Source organism: Chiloscyllium plagiosum, unplaced genomic scaffold, assembly GCF_037043375.1.
Source record: "Chiloscyllium plagiosum isolate Xiang-an unplaced genomic scaffold, Cpla_swu_hap1 HiC_scaffold_14, whole genome shotgun sequence".
NCBI classification, from domain to species: Eukaryota; Metazoa; Chordata; class Chondrichthyes; order Orectolobiformes; family Hemiscylliidae; genus Chiloscyllium; species Chiloscyllium plagiosum.
In genome coordinates, this window is record NW_028270152.1 from 9,901,976 (window position 1) to 9,926,337 (window position 24,362).

General features: G+C 47.1%; 1 protein-coding gene across 2 annotated transcripts in view; it reads left to right on the forward strand.

The window, feature by feature from the left end:
* LOC122558816 (plexin-A1-like) overlaps positions 1-24,362 on the forward strand; it is a 588,446-nt gene that overhangs the window by 437,616 nt on the left and 126,468 nt on the right. For both annotated transcript variants that reach the window (XM_087994072.1, XM_087994073.1), the window contains exons 13-17: positions 6,094-6,245; positions 8,226-8,346; positions 9,746-9,885; positions 11,790-11,960; positions 19,888-19,981. In XM_087994072.1, coding sequence (XP_087850198.1) covers positions 6,094-6,245; positions 8,226-8,346; positions 9,746-9,885; positions 11,790-11,960; positions 19,888-19,981 — 678 coding nt within the window. The remainder of the gene's footprint in view (positions 1-6,093; positions 6,246-8,225; positions 8,347-9,745; positions 9,886-11,789; positions 11,961-19,887; positions 19,982-24,362) is intronic.

Sequence of the window (24,362 nt, forward strand, 5' to 3'; positions counted from 1 at the left end):
TAATGAATCACGTTACCATGTATCTTCCTAACCATGACACTTCAAATAAACCAAAGCCATCTTGCCTGACAGGAAGAACAAGGCAGGATTGGTTACAGGAGGGGAAGTAAATCTACCCCGGGAACCCAGACCTGGCTTTGGACTTCACCGTGTCCAAGCTGATATCTGATCCCTGCCAGATGTAGCAGATGTCTGCAAATTAGATCACTGCTTCTAGATCGGAGAGACTCCATCGCATACTTCAGTCTGAATCCCAGGCTAGTTACAGGAGATAAAAACAATGACTGCAGATGCTGGAAACCAGATTCTGGATCAGTGGTGCTGGAAGAGCACAGCAGTTCAGGCAGCATCCAAGGAGCTTCGAAATCGACATTTCAGGCAAAAGCCCTTCATCAGGAAAGCTTGTCATCTGATTAACAGCTCTCTGCCTGAATTCTGATCCCTGCCATCTCTCAGGTTCAAACTCTCCATTTTTCTGTCTTATCTCTTTTTTTTTAACCACTTGATATCTTTCTCTCACAACCCTTCTCTCTCTCTTTCGCTATCTCTGTCTGTCTTTCTCTCTTTGTCTCTCCTTTCTGCAACCCTCTCTCTGTTTCCTTGTCTCTTTCTCTCAATATCTGTCCTTCTCTATTTTCCTCTCTATCTCTCCCTCTTTCTCTTTTCTGTCTCTGTCTCTCTTTATCTGTTTCTCTCTCTATCCCTTTCTCCATCCCTGTCGCTCTTTCTCTTTCTGACTCTCCCTTTTTCTTTTTCTCTAACCCTGTCTGTTTTTGTCTTTCATTCTCTCTCTAATTCTCCATTTCTGTCTCTCCCTCTTTCTCTAACCCTCTGTCTGCTTTTGTGTGCGTGTCTCTCTCTCTCTCTCTGATATATTTTTCCATTTCTGTCTCTCTTTCTCTTTCCGTCTCTCTCTATCGCTCTCTTCCTCTTCCTCTATCTCCTCTCTTTCTGTCTGTCTGTCTGTTTCTCTCTCCTTCCCGCCCTCACACTTAATTTGTTGCTTACCCTTTCATTTTCCTTCTTGGAAAGGCATCTTTAAAATTCTTTTGGACCAGAAACAATTTGTTCTTGTCATGGAATATGAGGAGCCACTGGCTGAGCCAACATTTATGGACCATCCCTAAATAGTCTGGAGAAGAATAACTTCTCATAGTGCTCTGCCCATGTGCTGCTTGTTGACCCACAATGCCCTCAGGGAGGGAATTCCTGGATTTTTGCCCCAGGGACAGTGAAGAAATGGTGATACATTTCCAAGTCAGTATGGTGAGTGGCTTGGAGGGGAACTTGCAAAGGCGTGGTGATCCCATATATCTGCTGTCTTTGTCCTTCGAGATGAAAGAGAGCAGGTCGTTTGGGGGAAGGGGGCTAATGTGGACTACCCTTAATCATTCCACCAAACCAAAACCTCTGCACCCTTCCCCTATGCAGTTGGGAAACCTTGAACAGTTTAGAAGGACCCTGCACCAAGTAGCACACACAGTAATATCCCATGAATTGCTGACAAGGTGACCAATTGGTGTGAGGAAGGTATTTTAGCCGAGATATGTGAAGAAGGAAAATCGACACCAGGGCATAAATTAGGCCAGGTGATTGTACAAGCATCATCAAAGAGACACGGGCACAAATAGGTGGGATGGGTTTGGGGCGGGGGGAGGTGGGAGTGGGGAGTGGAGGAGGCGGTATCTAAAAGGAGGAGAGAGGGCCATAGGGAGGGAGTTCTCAGGTTTTAGACCGAGACATCCGAAGGCACTGCACAATTAGGAACACCAGGAACAGATAGGCCTTTCAGTCCTCATGCCTGCTCCATCGTTGAACTGGTTCATGGCTGGTCCTCTACCTCAACACCACTTCACCACCTTACTCCCCTGCCCCTCCACCTCACCCCCAGTATCGCCATGTCCCTCAGCTTCTTTACTCCCTATAAACCAGGCAATCTGTGTCTTCAGTGTACCCAATGTCGGGCTCTGTTTAACACCTCACCCAGAAAGGGGCACAGTGAGTACTTAGTTCCAATCCACTCTGCTGATGGCAATGCCAACATTGGTGGGCATGGTCAGATTAGTCAGGCCTTGCCCAAATCATATTGTACTAAGCACACCGTAAAGGTGTGACTTGAGTGCATTAGAGGTCACATTGGAGACCTTTGGTCATGCAGCAATGTGACTTTTTAATGAAGTGAGTGGTTAATTTTTGTAGGGTTTCAGACAAGTCAATGCAATTTGGAACACACTCCATTTCTTGTGTTACTGGCTGTCATTAGGTTAGTGTTTCCCCCCGCTCCAACCAGATTCACGATCCTTGAAAGTGGAGTCGTAGGTGGACTGGGTGGTCAAGAAGGCGTTTGGTATGCTTGTCTTTATGGATCGAGCATTGAGAATAGAAGTTGGGGGGTAATGTTGTGGATGTACAGGACATTGGTATGGCCAATAGTCAAGGTATTTTCTCCAGGGTAGGGGAGTACCTAGAGGGCATAGGTTTAAGGTGAGAGGGAGAAAAATCTTAAAGAAACCTAAGGAGCAAATATTTTATGCAGAGGGTGGTGCGTGTATGGAATGAGCTGCCAGAGGAAGTGGTGGAGGCTGGTACAATTACAACATTTAAAAGGCATCTGGATGGGTATATGAATAGGAAGAGTTTAGAGGGATATGGGCCAAGTGCTGGCAAATGGGACCAGATTAATTTAGGATATATGGTCAGCATGGACAGGTTGGACCAAAGGATCTGTTTCTGTGTTGTACCCCTATATGACCTACATGTTTGATAATAAGTTAATGGATATCCAAAATCCAATGACTCAGTAATGGCAGGAGGCTCAGCTGATTGTGTGGAGAGTGTGGTTTGATCAGGGTCTCTGGGGGTATCTCTCTGAGTGAGATTGCCATCTTCCTGTCCAACATATACTCTGTGATGGAGCTCCTTTCAAATTGCGTGAGGCAGGATGAGCTCATGTCTTTAATCTCACATGCAGCTGAATAATTTATCCTGAAAATGCTCCGGTTTCCTCCCACAGTCCAAAGATGTGCAAGTTAGGTGAATTGGCCATGCTAAATTGCCCGTAGTGTCAAGTGAAGGGGTAAACGTAGGGGAATGGGTCTGGGTGGGTTGCTCTTCGGAGGGTCGGTGTGGACTTGTTGGGCCGAAGGGCCTGTTTCCACACTGTAGGGAATATAATGTAATCTAATCAAAAATAATCTCTTTGTTAATTCAAGGGAGAATCGAACACCAAAGTTCAGGAGCCATGTGGTGGGGAGGGTGGGAACGTTTGGCAGGAAAGGGACAGGGTTAGTGGCATTCAGTCTGTACGGATGAGCTGAAATGGGAACCGGGAGACTTCTCCTTGTCTGGTTTTATCTTCCTTCGTTGAATCCAGTGAGGGGTGTTGTGAGGGAGAAGCTTTGATGTTGGTGGGCTGGCATTTAACCCCTGCTGGCAAGGTGAGAGACCTCTCCATTTTCCTGCCTCGTGTTTATCCTGCATTCCCCTCTGCATCCTCCAGTAGTGCCTCAATTCTAGTAAAGCTTTTGGGGAGACGTCAGTCTCGCTGCTGTATGTTTTAAAAAAAAATTGAAGGAAAGAATTTGCAAGATGTGTTGGTTTGTCCGTTCCTGATGAAGGGCTTTTGCCCGAAACATCAATTCTTCTGCTCCTCTGATGCTACCTGACCTGCTGTGCATATCCAGCGCCACTCTCTCGACTCTGATCTCCAGCATCTGCAGGCCTCACTTTCCCTGAGTGCAGTTAGTCCCAGGCCAGCTCAGCAATTGGGAACTGCCAGTGAAAGAAAGTTTGGAATCTCCACTCAGGATGCAGGCTTTCCAACCAGCCTAGCTGTGTGCTTGGATTGAAACTGCACTTCCTCCCATATTTCATCAGGCTGCCAGCCATCTGCAAATCAGCCGACTCCTGACACACTCCTTGCGCTGTGCAGTTTTAGTTTTTACAACGTGCAGGTGTCGGGTTTTAATTGTGCTTGGGAGAACACTATGGCTGGAGGGTTTCGAAATGTAAGGCCATGCAAATTGGACTGTAAAAGTACCTTAAGACCGTAAGTACAGAGCAGGGCGCTTTATAAAAAGTGCAAAACTCGAAACAGTAAGGCACACAGAGAGAATTGGGGAGGGCGGGTGCAGGCGCAGCTCTACTCTGCCTGTATAAGGCGCTGGTCAGACTGCATTTGGGATAGCGTGAGCAGTTTTGGGCCTCATATCTAAGGAAGGACATGCCGGCATTGGAGGGGGTCCAGAGGAGGTTTAAAAGAGTGATCCCAGGGATGAAGGGCTTGTCATATAATTAGTGGTTGAGGACTCTGGATCTGTACTTGATGTAATTTAAAAGGATGAAGTTGGGGTGGGGGAGTGATGGGAATCTGATTGAAACTTACAGAATATTGAGAGGCCTGGACAGATGGACATAGTGAAGATGCTTCCACAGTAGAAGAGACTTGGACCCATGGGCACAGCCTCAAAGTGAAGTGCTTTTAGAACTGAGATGTGGAGGAATTTCTTCAGCCAGACTGTCTGTGTGGAGTTTGCACATTCTCCCCGTGTCTGCGTGGGGTTCCTCCCACAGTCCAAAGATGTGCAGGTCGGGTGAATTGGCCATGCTAAATTGCCTATAGTGTTAGGTGGATTAGTCAGGGGTAAATATAGAGGGATGGGTTTCTCTTTGGCGGGTCGGTGTGGACTTGTTGGGCTGAAGGGCCTGTTTCCACGCTGTAGGTAATCTATCTAATCTATCTATCTGAGGTTGAGGAATCTGTGGCAACCCATTGCTGCAGAGGGCTATGGAGGCCAAGTCATTGAGTGTCTTTAAGACAGAGATGGATAGATTCATGATGAGTAAGGGGATCAAAGGTTACAGAGGGAAAACAGGAGAATGGAGTTGAAAAACATATCATCCATGATTGAATGGCAGCGCAGACTCAATGGGCCAAATGGCTTAATTCTGCTCCAGTATCTAATGGGATGTGCGTACACTTAATTTTATTCTTCATTAATTCACGGGATGTGAGCGTCACTGACCAGGCAGCACTTATTGCTGTGACGATGCTGCCCCTTGAACAAGGTTATTTCATCCTTGTTTGTTTTTCAAGAGAGGTTGTAAAGGCAGAGGTGCCAACATGTCTGGGCAAGGGCTCACGTTAACAATGGCAGGGCAATGGGCAGTTCTCGCAGTTCAGGTTTTTTTTCTAGTTTTAGTTCTAGCAGGCAATGAGAAGCTATTGGGAGTGGAGAAAGGTTCCAAGCTTCAGCAGATGGTTCCTGACTGGCTTTCTCTCTGAAATCTCTATCTGGATGCTGTTCTCTCCTACCTGTGAGAACCTGTGTTTGAATTTACCTTTCACCACGGGGTGTGTTTATGGGATGTTACGGGAATTGGAACAATTCCTTAGTTAGGTTGCTGTCTTGGGTCAGTTGAGTTTCCAAATAGTTAAGCTATTCTAAATTCTGTTTTTTTTTGTTCATGTTTCAGCTGTAGTGTTTAAATAAATTCTGTTTTGCCGAAAGCCGAGTGGTTTGACCAGCTGCATCACACCTGGAATATCCACTTCACATCCATCTTTAAAATAAGAGAAAGTTAGGATCTGGGCTACCTTCTTAAAATATTTTGAGGGGGTCTGGCCTGGTCCACAACATTACCCATCCCTAATCAATTTAGTGTGGATCTAGAGTCACGCATAGTCCAGACAAGGATGGCAATTTCCTTCCCTAAAGGACATTAGTGAACCGGATGGGTTTTTCCAACAATCGACAATGGCTTCACGGTCACCATTAGACTCTTAATTCCAGATATTTGTATTGAATTCAAATTCCTCTATCTGATGGGTGCGGGATTTGAATCCGGGTCCCCGGACGTAATCTGGGCCAACAGTCCAGCGATAATACCACTAAGCCATCACCTCCGTCCCTGTGTTCCACTGTACAAGGCTGAGTTCATAGTTGGTACAGGTCGGAACTGTCACTTTACACAGAGAGAGAGAGAGAGAGAGACAGAGAGAGTCAGGCATGCTGCGAGAGGCTGGTGCATCTGGGCAATCCATCAGTCTGCTCCCTGAGTTCGATCCTCAACTCTCTCTTTTTCTATTTCCAGCTGGTACCGGAGACTGGGCCCAAGGAAGGAGGAACCAGATTGACGATTACTGGAGTGAACCTGGGCTTGACGTTCTCAGAGATTCGTTACGGGGTACATGTTGGACGGGTGAAGTGTATTCCCATTCCCGAGGAGTACATCAGCGCAGAGCAGTAAGTGTGGAAACCCGATCCCTCCGAGTCACGGTAAACGTTAAGGGGGGAATAGGCCATTTGGCCTCTTCAGCTTGCACCTCCATTTTAAAGATCAGAAAGGATAAAAGAGAGACGGACAGCACAGGAACAGGCCCGTTGGCCCTCCAACCTAAACTAAAAAGCAAACCTTCTGGCCTTATTCGGTCCATATCCCTCTATTCCCTCCCTATTCATGTAACCAGATGCCTCTTCAATGTCATCAATGTCCCTGCTTTCCCCCACCTCATCTGGCAATGCGTTCCAGACTCCTACTACTCTCTGTGTGAAAAACATCCCTCGCACATCTCCCTTAAGCTTTTCCCCTCTCACGTTGAACCTGTGTCCCCCTTGTAATTGAAACTTCAACCCTGGAGAAAATACCTCAGACTCCACCCTATCTATGCCTCTCATAATTTTGTAAACCTCTATCAGGTCTCCTCTCAGCCGCCATCTTTCCAGTGAAAACAATCCTAGTCTGTTTAACCTTTCCTCATAGCTAATACCCTCTAGACCAGGCAACATCCTGTGAACCTTCTCTGCACTCTCTCCAAAGCTTCCGTGGCTAAATTGTTTATGGCCTCATCTCCACATTTACAACTGCCCCTGATAATGTTTGACTCCCTTCTTCATCAAGAATCCTATCGACTTCTTCCTTCTAAGCATCCAGTGACCCCATTTGCTGCCCATCCCTGGTTGCTCACGGCAACCACATTGGCCATCCAATCCCGTGATGTCTAGCTGATTTGTAAGTATTGAAGCCAGAGCCTGAGTGGCTGAAATGGGAACATTTCACTATCCCAACCCTACATCCCTCAGCTTTTGGAGCTCATAATTCCCAAACCCAATATTTACTGGGAGGGGAGTTGGGATAAACAGGAAATGCATACAACATTGGAAAGCTGCAAAACAGTCACTGGGAAACGTGTTTAAAACCAGGAGTTTTTAAAAATTCATTCACAGCATGTGGACATCACTGGCTAGACCAGCACTTATTACCAATCCCTAATTGCCCAGAGGGCAGTGGAGAGTTAACCATATCACAGTAGGTCTGGAGTCACATGTAGGCTAGACCAGGTAAGGATGGAAGATTCCCTCCTTCACAACTATTAGTGGACAAGGTGAATTTTTCCAACAATAAGGACCTCTAATGGTTATCATTAGAATTGTAATTGCACATTTTTATTGAATTCACATTCCATCATGTGATTTGATGGAGGCAATGGCCTAGTGGAATTATTGTTTAACATTAATCCAGAGACTTAAGCGATGTTCCCGAATCTGGGTTCGAATCCCATCACAGCAGAAGGTGGAATTTGAATTCAAATTAAACATCTGGAGTTAAGAGTCTGATGGTGACTGGGAATCTATTGTCAATTGTTGGAAAAACCCATCCGGTTCACTAACGTCCTTTAGGGAAGGAAACTGCCATCCTTACCTGATCTGGCCCACATGTGACTCCAGACCCACAGCAATTGTGGATTGGCCGTGCTAAATTGTGCATAGTGCCCAGGGATGTGCAGGCTAGGTGGATCAGCCATGGGTAAATGCAGGGCTACAGGGATCGGGGAGGGAGGTAGGTTGGATGGGATGGTGTTCGGAGGATGATGTGGACTCGATGGGTAGAATGGCCTGCTACCACACTGGAGGGATTCTATGATTCTGTTGTATGATTCAATGTGGTTGACTCTTCATTACCCTCTGGGCAATTAGGGATGGGCAATAAATGCTGGTCTAGGCAGCAACGTCCTCATCCTGTGAATGAATAAAAAGCGATGAACTCGGAACGTTACCTGGGTCTCTGGACTAACAGCCTAATGACAGTACCACAAGGCTATCACCTTCCCATCGAGTGAAGGGGTTAGAGGGGCTGTGCAGATTGAGTTTTGGGCTGGATTTGATATTTGGATGTGGTGCTGTGCTGGAAGTGAATAACAGAAGCTGACGAACTGTGTTCCACAGGATTGTGTGCGATATGGAGCCAGCTGTGCCTCAGACAGCGAAGAAAGGATTTGTGGAGGTTTGCGTTGTGGACTGCAATGACGAGTATCGGGCAATCTCATCAGAACCTTTCACTTTTGTGGTAAGAGCTCCCAGAGAGGGACTGGGACCACATCTTTGTATACCCTTCCCATTGGCGATGTCACTGAGGGTCGTACCTTCTCATTCCTGCTCTCACACCTCTCTGTCTCTCGCATGAATGCACTGTTTTGCTTGTCCTCTCCACTCATGTTGTGTCTCTCACTGTCACTCTGGGATGGGGTTTGCAGAGTGCTGTGGGACTTACTTTGTCGTGGCTCAAAGAGCTGAGATGTACAGCTGAAGCTGTACAAGGCTGTGGTCAGACCGCATTTGGAAGATTGTGAGCAGTTTTGGGCCCTGTATCGAAGGAGGGATGCACTGGAGTCGGAGGGGGAGGTTTACAAGAACAGAGATGAAAGGCATGTCATATGAGGAGTGGTTGAGGACCCTGGGTCTGTAGTCGATGGAGTTTAGAAGATTGAAGGGGAATCTGATTGACGCTTACTGAGAGTCCTGGGTAGTTGATACGGAGAAAATGTTTGCCAGGACCCGAGGGCACAGCCTCAGGGTGAAGGGATGATCCTTTAGAACTGAGATGAGGAGGAATTTCTTCAGAGAGAGGTTACTGAATCTGTAGGAACTCATTGCTGCAAAGGGCTGTGGAGGCCAAGTCACTGAGTGTCTTTAAGACAGAGATAGATAGGTTCTTGATTAATGAGGGGATCAGGGGTTACAGGGAAACAGCAGGAGAATGGGGTTGACAAACAAGTTAGAAATGGTTGAATGGTGGAGCATACTCGATGGACCAAATAGCCTAATTCTGCTCCTCCATCGTATGGTCTTATGGGCAGCCCACTCAGCATCCCGGCGGCACGGTGGTTAGCACTGCTGCCTCACAGCGCCAGAGACCCGGGTTCAATACCCGCCTCAGGCGACTGACTGTGTGGAGTTTGCACGTTCTCCCCGTGTCTGCGTGGGTTTCCTCCGGGTGCTCCGGTTTCCTCCCACAGTCCAAAGATGTGCAGGTCAGGTGAATTGGCCATGCTAAATTGCCCGTAGTGTTAGGTAAGGGGTAAATGTAGGGGTATGGGTGGGTTGCGCTTCGGCGGGGCGGTGTGGACTTGTTGGGCCGAAGGGCCTGTTTCCACACTGTAATTTAATCTAATCTAATCACTCTCCCTCTCTCCCTTCTCTCTCTTTCTCACACACTCTGTTTCTCCCCTCTGTCTCTCACACATATGCTCTCTCGCCCTTCTCTCTCTCTCCCCCTCTCTCTTCCTCCCTCTCTCCATCTGTTTCTCTGTCTCTCCCTCTGCCTCTCCTCTCTCCCACATCTCTCAGATTCTGCCTGTTTTTCTTGCCCACCTTCTCTCTGACTCTCTCTCGCTGTCTGTCACTCTCCAGATGTTGCACCATTGTGATAGTAAGATAAATGCTTTCCTTTTCCTTCCCTTCCCAAGACTCCGAGATTTAACAGAGTGATCCCGTCCCAGGGACCTGTGTCTGGAGGCAGTCAGGTGACGATAGTGGGGATACACCTGGATGCAGGAAGTTCAGTGAAAGCTTACATCGGAGACAACGCCATCTGTCAATTCAAAAGGTAAAATCAGATTACGCAAATAAACTTATTTTCAGTGCAGCCTTGGTCATAGAGTCCTACAGCACAGTGACAGGCCTTTGACCCATACTGGTCATGCTGACTATAATGTCCAATCTACGCTAACCCTATTTCCCTGCACTTGGCCCACATCCTTCTAATCCTTTCCTATCCATGTATTTGTCCAAATGCCTTTTAAATGTTGTTAATGTACCCACTCAACCATTTCTACCAGAAGCTCATTTTGAATGCGTCCCACCCTCTGTGTAAAGATGATGCCACTCAGATTCCCTTTTATTCTTTCCCCTCTAACCTTAACCTGATGCCCTCTAGTCCTTGATTTCCCCAAGCCTGGGAAAGAGACTGAGTGCATTCACCCTATCCATGCCTCTGATGATCTTATACACCCCTATAACATCCTCCCTCAGTCTCCCACGCTCAAAAGAAAAACGTTCTAGCTTGTCCAACCTCTCCCTGTAACTCAGACTCTTGAGTCAAGGCAACATCCTTGTAAATGTCTTCTGTACTCTTTCCAGTTTAACTACATCCTTCCTCTCGCAAGGTGACCAAAACTGAACACAATACAGAGGAACCTCGATTATCCGGCATTCGATTATCCGAATATCAGATTATCCGGTAAAATCGCAAAGTCCCGATGCTAGGCTAAACTGTGTTATCTGAAATTCGATTAACTGAACGAAATGCTCCCCACCCGTGCCCTTCAGATAATCAATGTTCCTCTGTACTCCCAATTGTGGTCTCATCATCCTATACAACTGCAGCATAATTTCCTAACTTTCTCTACTCAATGCCCTGACTGATGAATGTCACTTACAAAGAGGTCGGTATCCCTTTTATTTGTGCGCGAACAGCCATAGAGTCATACAGCATGGAAACAGACCCCTTGGCCCAACCAGTCCATGCCAACCATCATCCCAAACTAAATTCATCCCACCTGGCCTTTCTGTTTAGTACTGCCCCATTCAGAGTCAGCCACCACGGTGTTATCTGTCAGCCAGGGCTCCCTGATTGGACCAGGTTAACAGCCCCAGTCAGGGAACTCCACATTCTATGAGGCCCACCTGGCTGATCTCATTCCCACCTCTATGGATGGTAGGTGTTTGGAACTCTCTTCCACAAACCTCAGTGGATGCTGGATCAGTTGTAAATCTGAATCTGAAATAGATAATTGTTTGTGAAACAAAGGTATTAGGGGATGTGGGCCAAGGACAGGTATATGGAGTTAAGCCACAGCTATGGTCTCACTGAATGTCAGAACAGGCTTGAGGGGCTGAACGGCCTACTCCTGTTCCTAGGAGACCAGCAGTTTATTCTAGGTTTAACATGAATCAGAATCTAAATTCCTCCATCTGCCTGGTGGGATTGGAGACAGTGTCCCTAAAGCATTAGACTGAGCATCTGGAATGCTGTACCTTTATTCTACGCGATTGTTTGTGAGGCGTGGCAAGCAAGATGAGCATTTGTTGCTGGTCCCTAATTGCCCTTGAACCGAATGGCTTGTGAGACCATCTCAGAGGGCAGTTATAAGTCCACCACATCACTTGGACCTGGAGTCATATGTAGGTGAGAGCAGGTCAGGAGAGCAGATTTCCCAAATGATGATAGAAAACTGGATGGATTTTTACAAGTGTTTATTTGGTCACCGTTAGACTAGCTTTCAATTCCAGATTTTATTGAATTCACATTTCACCATCTGCCATGGTGGGATTCTCACTCGCGTTCTCAGAACGAGTTAGGAGCTCTGGATTATCCATCCAGTGACATTACATCTCCCACCAGCCTCCCTTTGGGTTATTGCGTTCCTGTGCCCCGCCCTTATACTCACTCTGCTCCTGTCACGTTGTACCCGTAGTTGACACTGTTCCTTCCCTCTCCCCTGACTTCAGGAGAACCTCTGGGGAGATTGTCTGTGTCACAGCTGCATCGGCAAAGGGAACAGGCCCAGCCTCTATCAGAGTCCACATCAACAGAGCCGAGCTGTTAAACCCCAATGTACAGTATAACTACACGGAGGATCCCACCATCTCCAAGATTGAGCCCGAATGGACCATTTCCAGGTCAGTGTTTCTTAACGCTCAGATGATTGTTATGACTGGGTCGCTTCACACTCTCCGTCTCTGCACATATTTGCCACAATATCATTCCAAATTCATGGAAACACAGAAACATTAAAAAAAAGCAGGAGTGGGCCATTCGGCCCATCAACCCTATTGCACCATTCAACACGTCATGGCTGATAATCCAACTCAATCCCCCTGGTTCCTGCTCCCCCCCCATATCCTTTTGATCCCTTTAGCTCCAAGTGCTGTATCCAACTCCTTCATGGAACAGCACAATGTTTTGGACTCAACTGCTTCCTGTGGTAGAGAATTCACTCTCTGGGTGAAGACATCTCCCCTCTGTGGTTTACCCTGTGTCCTCAGATGGTGACTCCTGGTCCTAGACTCCTCCACCTTCAGGAACATGCATTCATCAAACCTGAGGGAGCGGCATTTAACAGAGGAAATTGGAAGAAGCAGTTTCATCCTCTGGCTACAAAACGGGTAGCCAGAGGATGATTGCTATAGAATCCCTACAATGCAGAAAGAGGCTGTTCGGCCCATTGAGTCTGCACCAACCGTCCAAAGAACATACCACCCAAACCCAGCCTTCTATTCTATCTCTACAACCCTGCATTCCCCATGGCTAACCCATCTAGCCTGCACTTCCCTAGACACTGTGGGGCAATTTAGCACGGTCAAACCACCCTAACCTGCACACTGTGGGCAATTTCCCATGGATAATCCACCTAACCTGCACAACTTTGGACTGTAGGAGGAAACCGGAGCACCCGGAGGAAACGCACACAGACACGGGGAGAATGTGCAAACTCCACACAAACAGTCGCCCGAGGCTGGAATTATACCCAGTCCCTCGCACTGTGAGGCAGCAGTGCTAATCTGATAGTATTGATATCCAGGAAGTTGTTACTGTGGAGTCTCACAGCAGAGGAGGCTGTTCAATGAAGCAGTCTCAGTATCAGCCCTTCCAAAAAACAAACCAGTTCATCTCCCTCCCAATAATCTGTCTTTCCTAATATTCCTGCAACTTGGTTTTTTACCACCCCCGTTAGGATGTGCTCTGAATTGCTTTGTTAACATGGAATGGACGAATGTTCAATAGATGCTGGATACGTCCGTGTGAAATTTACAGGGCGAGGGTCTAAGAGCAGGAGTGGCCATGTGACCCATTAGGAGATGCCCTTTCAAAGGGCCAGCACACAGATGATATGTAGAAAGGCCTCCTTGGATGCACTGGCATCATTCCCTGGCATTGAGTCACTCATCATCGCCAAGTCCACTCAATGAGCTCTTAAGGTTTTTTGTGTCTCGTTTCAAATATATTTTTATCAATCTTTAATGCAATGTAGGCAAGACCAACATTTTTGTGTTCAAATTACCCTTTGAAGGTGGGGCTGTTGTGGCACAGTGATAGCGTCCCCGGCTCTGAGCCAGGATACCCAGGTTAAAGTCCCACCTACTCACAAATTGTGTGAGAACACCATTGAGCAGGTTGGTATTGAAACTGTGTGGAATGTGGTGGTGAGCTGCCTTCTTGTAATGCCGCTGCTGACAGCCACAGTCCCCAGGACTTTGACCCAGCGACACTGACCGGACGGCGATTTAGCTTCAAGTCAGGATGGTGCATGCCTTCTGAGGGGAACTTTCAGGTGACGTTGTTCCCGTGCCACGGCTCCTGTGGTCTTTGAAGGTGGGCGAGGTCATGGGTTTGGAAGGTACTGCCAAAGGATTGCGTCTTGTGGACGGTGTGCTCTGCTGTGATCTGCACATCACTGGTAAAGTGAGCGAATATTGTGGTGCCAGTCAAAATGGCTGCTTTATAGAATCGTAGAATTTTACAGTGCAGAAGGAGGCCATTCAACCCATCATGCCTGTACTGGCTCCTGAAAGAGCTACCCAACTCGCCCCACTCTACAGCCCTGTCTCCATAGCCTTCTAACTTCATTCCTTTCGAATATTTCCAGCTCTCTATCGAAACTTCATGTGGAATCCCACTCTCCCAGGCAGCACATTCCAAATCCTAACAACTCTCTGAGTAAAGAATTTTCTTAGTTCTATTGGTGACAATCTTGAAATTGTGACCCCCAGTTACTGACATACCAATTAGTGGAAACAAAATATCCTCTTTACCCTGTCTAAAAGGTTCATAGTTTTGAGCACACAATAATGTCACCTCTTGATCTTCTCTACTCAAAGGAAAATACCCTCAATTTCTCTAATCGTTCCTTGTATTTAAAATTCCTCATTCCTGGTATCATTCTGGTAAATCTCCTTGGAATAATAGAATCCCCCAGTGTGGAAACAGGCCCTTCGGCCCAGCACGTTCACACAAACTCTCCGAAGAGTAGCCCACCCAGACCCATTCCCCTACATTTAGTCCCTGACTGATGCACCTAACCTACACATCCCTGAACACTGTGGACAATTTAGCATGGCCAGTTCACCTAACCTGCACATCTTTTGGCCTGTGGGAGGAAACCGGAGCACCCGGTGGAAACCCTACGCAGGCACGGGGAGAATTTGCAAACTCCACACAGATAGTCAACAGAAACTGGAAATAAACCCAGGTCCCTTGTGTCATGAAGCAGCAGTATTAACCACTGAGCCACTGTGCCACCCCAGAGCTTTAATATCCTTCTGTGAATAAAGTGCCCAGAACCAAACACGATACTCTAAGTGTGGTCTGTGGTGTGATTTGTAGAGGTGTAGCATCACTTCCCTGCTTTTATATTCTGTGTCTCTATTTACTAATCCAAGGATCCTACAAGCCTTCTTAACAACTGTTTCAACTTGCCTAGTCACCTTCAGACAATCGTGTTTGTGAACCCTGAGGTCCCTCTACTCCTGTCCTCCCCTCAAAGTTTTACTATTGGGCCTGTATCACCTCTCCATGTTTCCTCACATTTCTCTGCATTGAAATGTATCTGCCAGGTGTCTGTCCATTTGGCCAACTTGTCAGTGTCCCTCTGAATATGCTCAGCATCATCCTCACAATTCACTATTCTCCCTCATTTAGTATCATCTGCAAATTTAGAGATTTTACCCTCAAAACGCATCTCCAAATTGTTTCTATAAGTCAGAAAAAGCAAGGGTCCCAACACCACTTTCATCGTCAGTCTGAGAAATGCCCATCTATGCCTAGCCTCTGCTTCCGATCCTTGACCCAGCTTCTAATCCATGCTGCCAAGGATACTTCAATCCCAAGCGTTCCTAATTTGCTAACCAACCTGTCATTTGGCAATATATCAAATGCTTTGTGAAAGTCCAAATATGCAATTCACAGCACTACTGTCATCCACCATCTGTGTCACCTCACCAAAGAACTCAATTTAATCTGTCAGAGATGACCTGCCCTTGACAAAGCCCATGTTGACTGTCAAGCATAAACTTATTTTTCTTTAAGTTTATATTTACCTTATCCCGTATTTTGGCCTCTGTCAGTTTTCCCACAACTGACATCTAGCTGACAGTTTCCTGTGCCCCTTTCTGAAACAACGGTGTCACATTTGTAATCCTCCAGTCACCTTAGGACTGGTCCTGTGTTCAGAGAGACCTGGAAAATTTTTCGACATAAACCCTAGATGGTTTTGAGCTCCTTGGAGCTGCACTCATTCAGGCAAGTGGAGAGCCACAGATGGTCTCGCCTCTGACCTTCTCTCATAGCAGCAGTATGTGTCTGGCTGATCCAGGTCAATGGTAAGGTCCTAGGAAGTTTACAGAGATGAATTCATTCATGATTAAGCCATTGACCGGGTGGTCATCAATGTGCTGACTCAGGATCAGGGATGTTGGAGATTAGTTCAAACTGAGGAGGTCTCTCTTAACCAGATACTCCATTCTAATTGAGTGGGTGAACCTCAAAAGTGAAAGATGGGAAAGGAACAGTCTGATCTGTTTTGGATCTGACATCTTAACCCATGGACCTTTCAGTAGGAAGGGGTCAGGAAAGTGGTTACTCAGAGAGCTGTGAGTCTGTGGAATGCACTGCCAGCAGCGGCAGTAGAGTCAGATACATGAGGCATATTTAAGTGACTCTTGGATAGGCTTGTGTATGGTAGTAAAGTGAAGGGTATGTAGGTTAGTTTGATCATAGAGTGGGACAAAAGGTCAACACAACAACAAGGGCCGAAAGGCCTGTACTGTACTGTATTCTACGATAGATATATCTGTCTCTTTCCAAGAACTGGGGGAGCAAGTCGCAGAGAGAGCAAGGCAGTGAGACAAATTATGGCAACCCTTGCACTACCTTTGCCTGATTGCCATCTAACTTCAGCAGCTGGGGTTAAGGAAGGTAGGAACAGTGGGGAGGCGATCTCATCTCCTCAGGCCTTTGCTGTCAATGTCGAGTTCGATCACGGCTGAAGAACACTTAAACCCCATCTCCGCGCTTTGCTTCTGTCTCCCTTTAGCCCCTCCTGAGCAACAATGTCTCGCTCGCTGTTTTGACCTTTTCGATTGATATCCATCTCATCAGAATTTCAGAGCGAGGGTTCCACATCTCTGTTCATCTGTGTGGTTTAATGACATGCTAGTGACTGGCAGAACTTGCATCAGTGCATCATCACACATTCCTCTGTGGATAATTTTCTTCTTCGTAAATTCATCAGTCAGTTGGAGGATTCTGGTCCAAGTAAGCGCAATCCCAGAATGAGAACTGGTTCATTCAGCTGTGACATGCCGTAAATAACCTCTCAGCATCTGCCCTGTCAAATCCTTGAAGAGTCCTATATTTCAATAACTCCTCCCATTCTTCTAAACTCTGATGAGTACAATTCCAAGATCAATGACTGGGGGGATACCAAAAGAACTGTGGATGTTGGGAATCTGAAACAAAACCAGAGATTGCTGGAAAACCTCTGGCAGCATCTTTTGGAGACAAATCAGAGTTAATGTTTCAGGTCTGGTGACCCTCCCTTCTGCAGAACCGGAGACCTGAAGAAGGATCACTGCACCCAAATGTTAACTCTGCCTTTTCTCACCACAGATCCTGCCAGACCTGCTGAGTTTCTCCAGCATTTTCTGTTTTTGTGTCAAATGACCAGGGGCATAGATTTAGAATGAGGGGCGGGAGGTTTAGAGGGGATGTGGGGGAAAAATAATTCACCCACAGGGTGGTGGGAATCTGGAACTCACTCCCTGGAAGGGTGGGAGGGGGAAAACCCTTCAAAACATTGAAGAAGGGTTGGGCTGTCCAGACCTAGAGGGCACAGGTATAGGGTGTGTGGGGAAGATATCAAAAGGACCTAAGGGGCAAAGTTTTCACGCAGCGGGTGGTGCGTGTATGGAATGAGCTGCCAGAAGAAGTGGTGGAGGCTGGTACAATGACAACATTTAAAAGGCATCTGGGTGGGTACATGAATAGATAAGGTTCAGAGGAATATGAGCCAAGTGCTGGCAAATGGGTCTCGATTAGGTTAGGATATCTGATCAGCATGGACATGTTGGACTGAAGGGTCTGCTTCCGTGCTGTGTATCTCTATGACTCTACAAGCATTTAGGTGTGCACTTGTGATGCCAAACCATATAAGGCTATGGGTCAGGTGTTGGAAAATGGAATTGAAATAGTGAGGTGGTTGTTTTTGACCAGCACAGATGTGATGGGCCAAACGGCCTTTTTCCATGATGTAGACCTCAATGGCTTTGATCCACTCAATCTCTCCTCATTAGACAGCCCCTCCACACCCAGAACTGACCTTCTCTGGACTACCTCCAGTGCCAGATTCTCTTTCCATGGATAAGGGACCAAGTATTTCAGGTGTGGTCTGACTAGTGCCTCATGTAGTTGTAGCAAGACCTCCCTATGTTTATACTCCATTCCCTTTGGAATAAAGACCGGCATTCCATTTGCCTTCCGATTGATTGAATCGGGTGGGTGCACATGGTTGAGGAAGCTGAAATGGTCTCCTCCTGCTCCCGTGACTGAGCATCAGTGTGCACAGGGACATTGCAGTCTGTCTCTTGTCCGCGGACAGTGGGTTTCTTCATAACCAAGCGGGCAATTATCCGGGATGGCATTCTCACGCAATGTTAAGCAGCCAGACCACCCCGAGCAGAGTCCTGAGTTTCGGCGCTGTCACGTTGTGTTAACTTGAGAAGAGGAAGCTGTCAGTGGAATTGGGGAATTATTCATGGTTTAATGATACACTCTGAGAATCCCTGCACAAAAGAGCAGAGTGAATGTCGGTTTTTGTTAACTGCCTTTTGCAGACTCGTATCGTGCATTATTAATTTGTTTTGCTTATATCCAGCTGAGTAGGATAGATTGCGCCTTTTTAAAGATTAAGTGCCCCATTTTCTGAAAAGTCTGCAGTTTTGAAGTTCTTTTTGTCATTCTTGAGCTGTGAGTATCACTGGCTGGGCCAGCATTTATTGCCTGTCCTTAATTGCCCCTTGAGAAGGTGGTGGTGAGCTGCCTTCCTGAACCGCTGCACTCCAATGTCATCTAAGTACTGCTGGAGACAGTAAGGACTGCAGATATCGGAAGTCAGAGTGGATAGATGTCAAGCGGGAAGACCACCACAGGTCAGACAGCATCTGAAGGGCAGGAAAGTCAACGTTTCGGGCTAAAAGGATGAAGGGTTTTGTCCCAAAGGGTTGACTTTCCTGTTCCTCGGTCACAGCACTACTGGGATCGATTTACAGGATTTTGACTCAGTGACAATGAAGGGAACTGTGATATATTTCCAAGTCAGGATGGTGAGTGACTTGGAGGGGAACCTGAAGGTGTTCACATGTATCTCCTGCCCTTGTCCTTCCAGATAGGAGAAGATCTCTGTTAAGAAAGTGCAGTCTGAGGAGCTCTGGTGAATTCCTACAGTGCATCGTGTCGATGCTACCCCTGTGTGTCAGTGGTGAAGGGAATAAATGTTGAAAGTAGCATCTGGGGTGCAAACAATTGAGCTGCTTTGTCCTGGATGGTGTTGAGCTTCTTGAGTGTTGTTGGAGCTGCCCCCATCCAGGCAAGTGGGGAGTATCCATCACACTCCTGACAGGCTTTGGGGAGTCAGGAGGTGAGTTATTTGATGCCGGATTCCTAGCCTCTGGCCTGCTCTTGTATTGATATGGCTAGTCAAGTTCCATTTCAGATGTGTTATCACATACAACTGAACAGTTTTTACTCCTCCTCACTGAATCCTATGGTCTTTTTCACTACAAGGTGTACTGAAATCAATTAAATCACCCGTGTTTCCGTAATTAATCAAACCGCATGCAATGCCCAGCACAGGGCAGAATTCCTTCCCTTCACAGGGGCGGCACAGTGGCTCAGTGGGTTAGCACTGCTGCCTCACAGCACCTAGATTTGATTTCAGCCTGGCTGTATGGAGTTTGCACATTCTCCCCGTGTCTGCGTGGGTTTCCTCCGGGTGCTCCGGTTTCCTCCCACAGTCCGAAGATGTGCAGGTCAGGTGAATTGGCCATGCTAAATTGCCGGTAAAGTTAGGTGCATTAGTTATGGGGAATGGGTCTGGGTGGGTTACTCTTCGGAGGGTCGGTATGGACTAGTTGGGCCGAAGGGCCTGTTTCCATACTGTAGGAAATCTAGTCATCTAATCATCAAAATACCTCAGGTGACAAATTTGGTTTTGTCTACCATTGGAATTCTCACCTCTGACGGTGTAACACGTCCTGCTGGACATGGATAGATGACTGGAGTGGAACTTGACCCCATGGGCTGACAGTGCTCCAGTGGGTGTGACAATAACGGCCCGTAGTGTGAGATACTGGAGGGTCACCAGGACTGGAGGAAATGTCATACCATCAGTCTGGAAATGGGGCATTATCGTGTAGGAATGATGGGGAGATGGAGCCCTCCAGGAGTGGGAATGCTGAATAAATTTCTCACCCGCGTGCTAATTTTTCCCCTATTGTTCTCTCACTCTCTGTGCTCTTCTCTCTGCCTCTGGGCTCCTGTGTCGTTACAAAGTGGGGGGACGCCACTCATTGTGACTGGAACCAACCTTGCCACCATACAAGAGCCAAAGATTCGGGCCAAATATGGCAGCGTGCAGTCCACAAACGTGAGTATCTCAATGTTCAATCTTTAACCAGATGCAGTTCCTGAGCCTTGATATGCAGATGGAGGTTTGAGCAGTAGAGTCCCAGGTAGACAGGGTAGTGAAGATGGCGTTTGGTAAGTTTGCCTTTATTGGTCAATGCACTGAGAATAAGAGTCGGGAGGTCATGTTTTGGCTGTACAGGACATTGTTTAGGCCACAATTGGAATGCTGCATTCAATTCTGGTCTCCCTGCTGTAGGGAAGATGCTGTGAAACTTGAGAGAATTCAGACATGATTTACAAGGATGTTGCCAGGGTTGGAGGGTTTGAGCTATAGGGAGAGGCTGAACGGGCTGGGGCTGTTTTCCCCTGGAGCATCGGAGGCTGAGGGATGACCTTATAAGAGGTTTATAAAATCATGAGGGACATGGATAGGGGAAATAGCCAAGGTCTTTTCGTGGGGTGGGAGAGTGCAAAACCAGAGGATGTAAGTTTAAGGTGAGAGAGGAAAGATTTAAAAGGGACCGAAGGGCAACTTTTTCACACAGAGGGTGGTGCGTGTGTGGAATGAGCTGCCAGAGGAAGTGGTAGAGGTTAGTACAATTACAACATTTAAGAGGCATCTGGATGGGTATATGAATAGGAAGGGTTTGGAGGGATATGGGCGAAACGCTAGCAATTGGGACGAGATTAGGTTAGGAAATATGGTTGGCATGGATGAGTTGGACCGAAGATTGTGGTGCTGGAAAAGCACAGCAGGTCAGGCAGCATCTGAGGAGCAGGAGAATTGATGTTTCGAGCATAAGTCCTTCATTAGGAATGAGGCTTGTGGGCCAAGGGGGCTAAGAGATAAGTGGGGGGGGGGTGGGACTCAGTCCCCTTAGCCCACAAGCTTTTGCTTGAAGGGCTTATGCTCGAAGCGCCGATTCTCCTTCTCCTCGGATGCTGCCTGACCGGCTGTTCTTTTCCAGCACCACCCTCTCGACACTGATCTCCAGCATCTGCATTCCTCACTTTCTCCGACTGGAACAAAGGGTTTGTTTACATGCTGTACATGTCTATGACTCTCTAACTCTGCCTGTGTGGAGCATTGTGGGGCAATTTATTTCCCATTGGCCCATGTTGTTTTTACTTCAGTTCTGAAAATCAGAAATTGGTGGCAACAATCAATTGGTCAGGGCACATCTATTTAAAGAGAAACAGGCTTACACACATAATGAGGCTTGTTGGGCCTTTGAGCCTGTTCTGAGAAGGGTCACCAGACCCCGACAAACATTAACTCAGATTTCTCTTCACAGATGCTACCAGCAACTTCTGATCTTGTTTTGAGCCTGTTCCGGCACTCGATAAGATCATAAAATCCCTACAGTGTGGAAGCAGGGACCTTCGGCCCATCAAATCCACACTGTCTCCTAAAGAGCATCCCAACCAGACTCACCCAACCTTATCCCCGTAACAATGCATTTCCATGGCTAACCCACACATCCCTGGGTACTATGGCTAATTTAGCATGGCCAGTCCACTTAATCTGCGCATCTTCAGATGGTGAGATCATGGCTGATCTGGTCCACATAGGCAGCAACGACATAGGGAGGAAGAAATGTGGGGATCTAAGGCAGAAAGTCAGGGAGCTAGGGAGGAAGCTTAGAGCTTCCTCCCGAGTTGTTGTCTCTGGTTTGTTGCCAGTGCCACGTGCTAGTGAAGCTATGAACAGAGAGAGCGCGGAGCTGAACACGTGGCTGCAGGGATGGTGCAGGAGGGTGGGTTTCCGATTCTTGAATAATTGGAGCTCATTCTGGGGAAGGTGGGACCTCTACAAACAGGATGGTCTTCATCTGAACCAGAGGGGTACACAACTCCTTGGGTCGGGGAGGGGGGGGGGTCGGGTGTTGAAATTTGCTAATGCTCTTCGCAGGAGTTTAAATTAATGCAGCAGGGGGATGGGAACCTAAATTGTAGCTGCCGTGTACTGGAGATTGAGGGTAGTGAGGTCAGGGATAGGTTTACAAGGTCGTGAGAGGGTACCAGCAATCAGGATGTTGGTTTGGAATGTGTGTACTTCAATGCCAGGAGCATCCAGAATGAGGTGGGTGAACTTGCAGCATGGGTTGGTACCTGGGACTTCGATGTTTTAGCCATTTCAGAGACTTGGCTGGAGGAGGGACAGAAATGGTTGTTGCAGATTCTGCGATTTAGACGTTTCAGCAAGAACAGAGAAGATGGTAAAAGGTGGGGGATGTGGGATTGTTAATCAAGGGTAGTATTAAGCAGCTGAGATAACGTTTGAGGACTCATCCACTGAGGTAGTTTGAGCTGAGGATAGAAACAGGAAAGGAGAGGTCAACCTATTGGGAGTTTTCTACAGGCCTCCAAATAGTTCCAGGGATGTAGAGAAAAGGATAGCAAAGATGATTCTGGATAGGAGCGAGAGTAACAGGGTAGTTGCTATGGGGGACTTTAACGTCCCCAATATTGACTGGGAATACGATAGTTCAAGTAGTTTAGATGGGTCAGTTTTTATTCATTGTGTGCAGGAGGGTTTTCTGACACAGTAGGTAGACAGGCCAACAAGGGGCGATGCCATATTGGATTTGGTACTGGGGAATGAACCCAACCAGGTGTTAGATTTGGAGGTCGGTGAGCACCGTGGAGATAGTGACCATAATTCGGTTATGTTTACAAGAGCAATGGGCAAGGATAGGTATATACTGCAGGGAAAGAGGTATAACTGGGGGAAAGGCAATTATGATGCGATTAGGCAAGATTTAGGATCCATAGGTTGGGAAACTGCAGGGAATGGACACACATGAAATGTGGAGTTTATTCAAGGAACAGCTACTGCAGGTCGTTGATAAGTATATACCTATCAGGCCGGGAGGTAGTTGTCGAGAGAGGGGACCATGGTTTACTAAAGAAGTTGAAGCTCTTGTCAAGAGGAAGAAGAAGGCTTATGTAAGGATGTGGTGTGAAGGCTCAGTTAGGGGGCTTGAGAGTTATAAGTTAACCAGAAAAGATCTAAAGAAAGAGCTAAGAAGAGCCAGGAGGGGACATGAGAAGTTGTTGGTGGATAGGATCAAGGAAAATCTTAAAGCCTTCTATAGATATATCAGGAATAAAGGAATGACTAGAGTAAGATTAGGGCCAATCAAAGATACTAGTGGGAAGTTGTGCCTGGAATCTGAGAACATAGGGGAAGCGCTTAATTAATACTTTTCGTCAGTATTCAAACACAGGGCACCTCAGCAACGGTCAGCTTTATAAAATCATGAGGGGCATCAATAAGGTGAATGGCAAGAGTCTTTTCCCTGAGGTGGAGAATTTCAAAATAGGGGCCAAACTTTTAAGATGAGAGGGGAAAGATTTAAAAAGGATATGAGGGGCAATGTTTTTACACAGAGGGCAGTTCGTGCGTGGAATGAGCTGCCAGAGAAAGTGGTGGGTGCAGTTACAGTTATATGATATAAAAGATATTTGGATAAGTTCATGAATTGGACAGGTTTGGAAGGATATAGTCCCAGTGCAGACAGGTGGGACTTGTTTTGTTTGGGAACACGGTTGGTGTGGATTAGTTGAACCGAAGGGTTTGTTTCCATCCTTTCTGACTCAATGACTCTGTGTGTCTCCACCGATACTTTCAGACCCTCTGAGTTTCTCCAACAATTTCTGTTTTTGTTTGCTTCAGGTCTCCAGCATTTTTAGTTCTTTGTTTTATCTTCAGCGTGGGGGGGGTGTGGGGGATGGTGGTGGTGGTGGGGGGGTGCATGGTGTTGCTCGTAATCCATTGGGCAGCACAGTGGCTCAGTGGTTAGCACTGCTGCCTCACACCACCAGGGTCCCAAGTTCGACTCCAGCCTTGGGTGACTGTCTGTATGGAGTTTGCACATTCTCCCAGTGTCTGTGCGGGTTTCCTCCGAATGCTCTGGTTTCCTCCCACAGTCCAAAGAGGTGCAGGTGAGGTGAATTGGCCATGCCAAATTGCCCCATAATGTTAGGTCAATTAGTCAGAGGGAAATGAGGCTGGGTGGGTTCCTCTTTGGAGGGTCGGTGTGGACTAGTTGGGCCAAAGGGCCTGTTTCCACACTGTAGGTAACCTAATCTAATGCTTTGGGATCACGGATTCAAATCCTGCCGTGGCAGTTGGTGGAATTTAAATTCAGTTACTAAATCTGAAATATCGGACTGACCCCAGAGAACTGAGTGGCTTGTTTGACCATATCAGAGCTGAAAAAATGTGTTGTTGGAAAAGCGCAGCAGGTCAGGCAGCATCCAAGGAGCAGGAGAATCGACGTTTCGGGCAAAAGCCCTTCTTCGGGAAGCACCTGACCATATCAGAGGGCAGGTTAGAGTCAACCACGTTGTTGTGGGTCTGGTGTCACAGGTAGGCCAGGCTGGATATCCTTTCC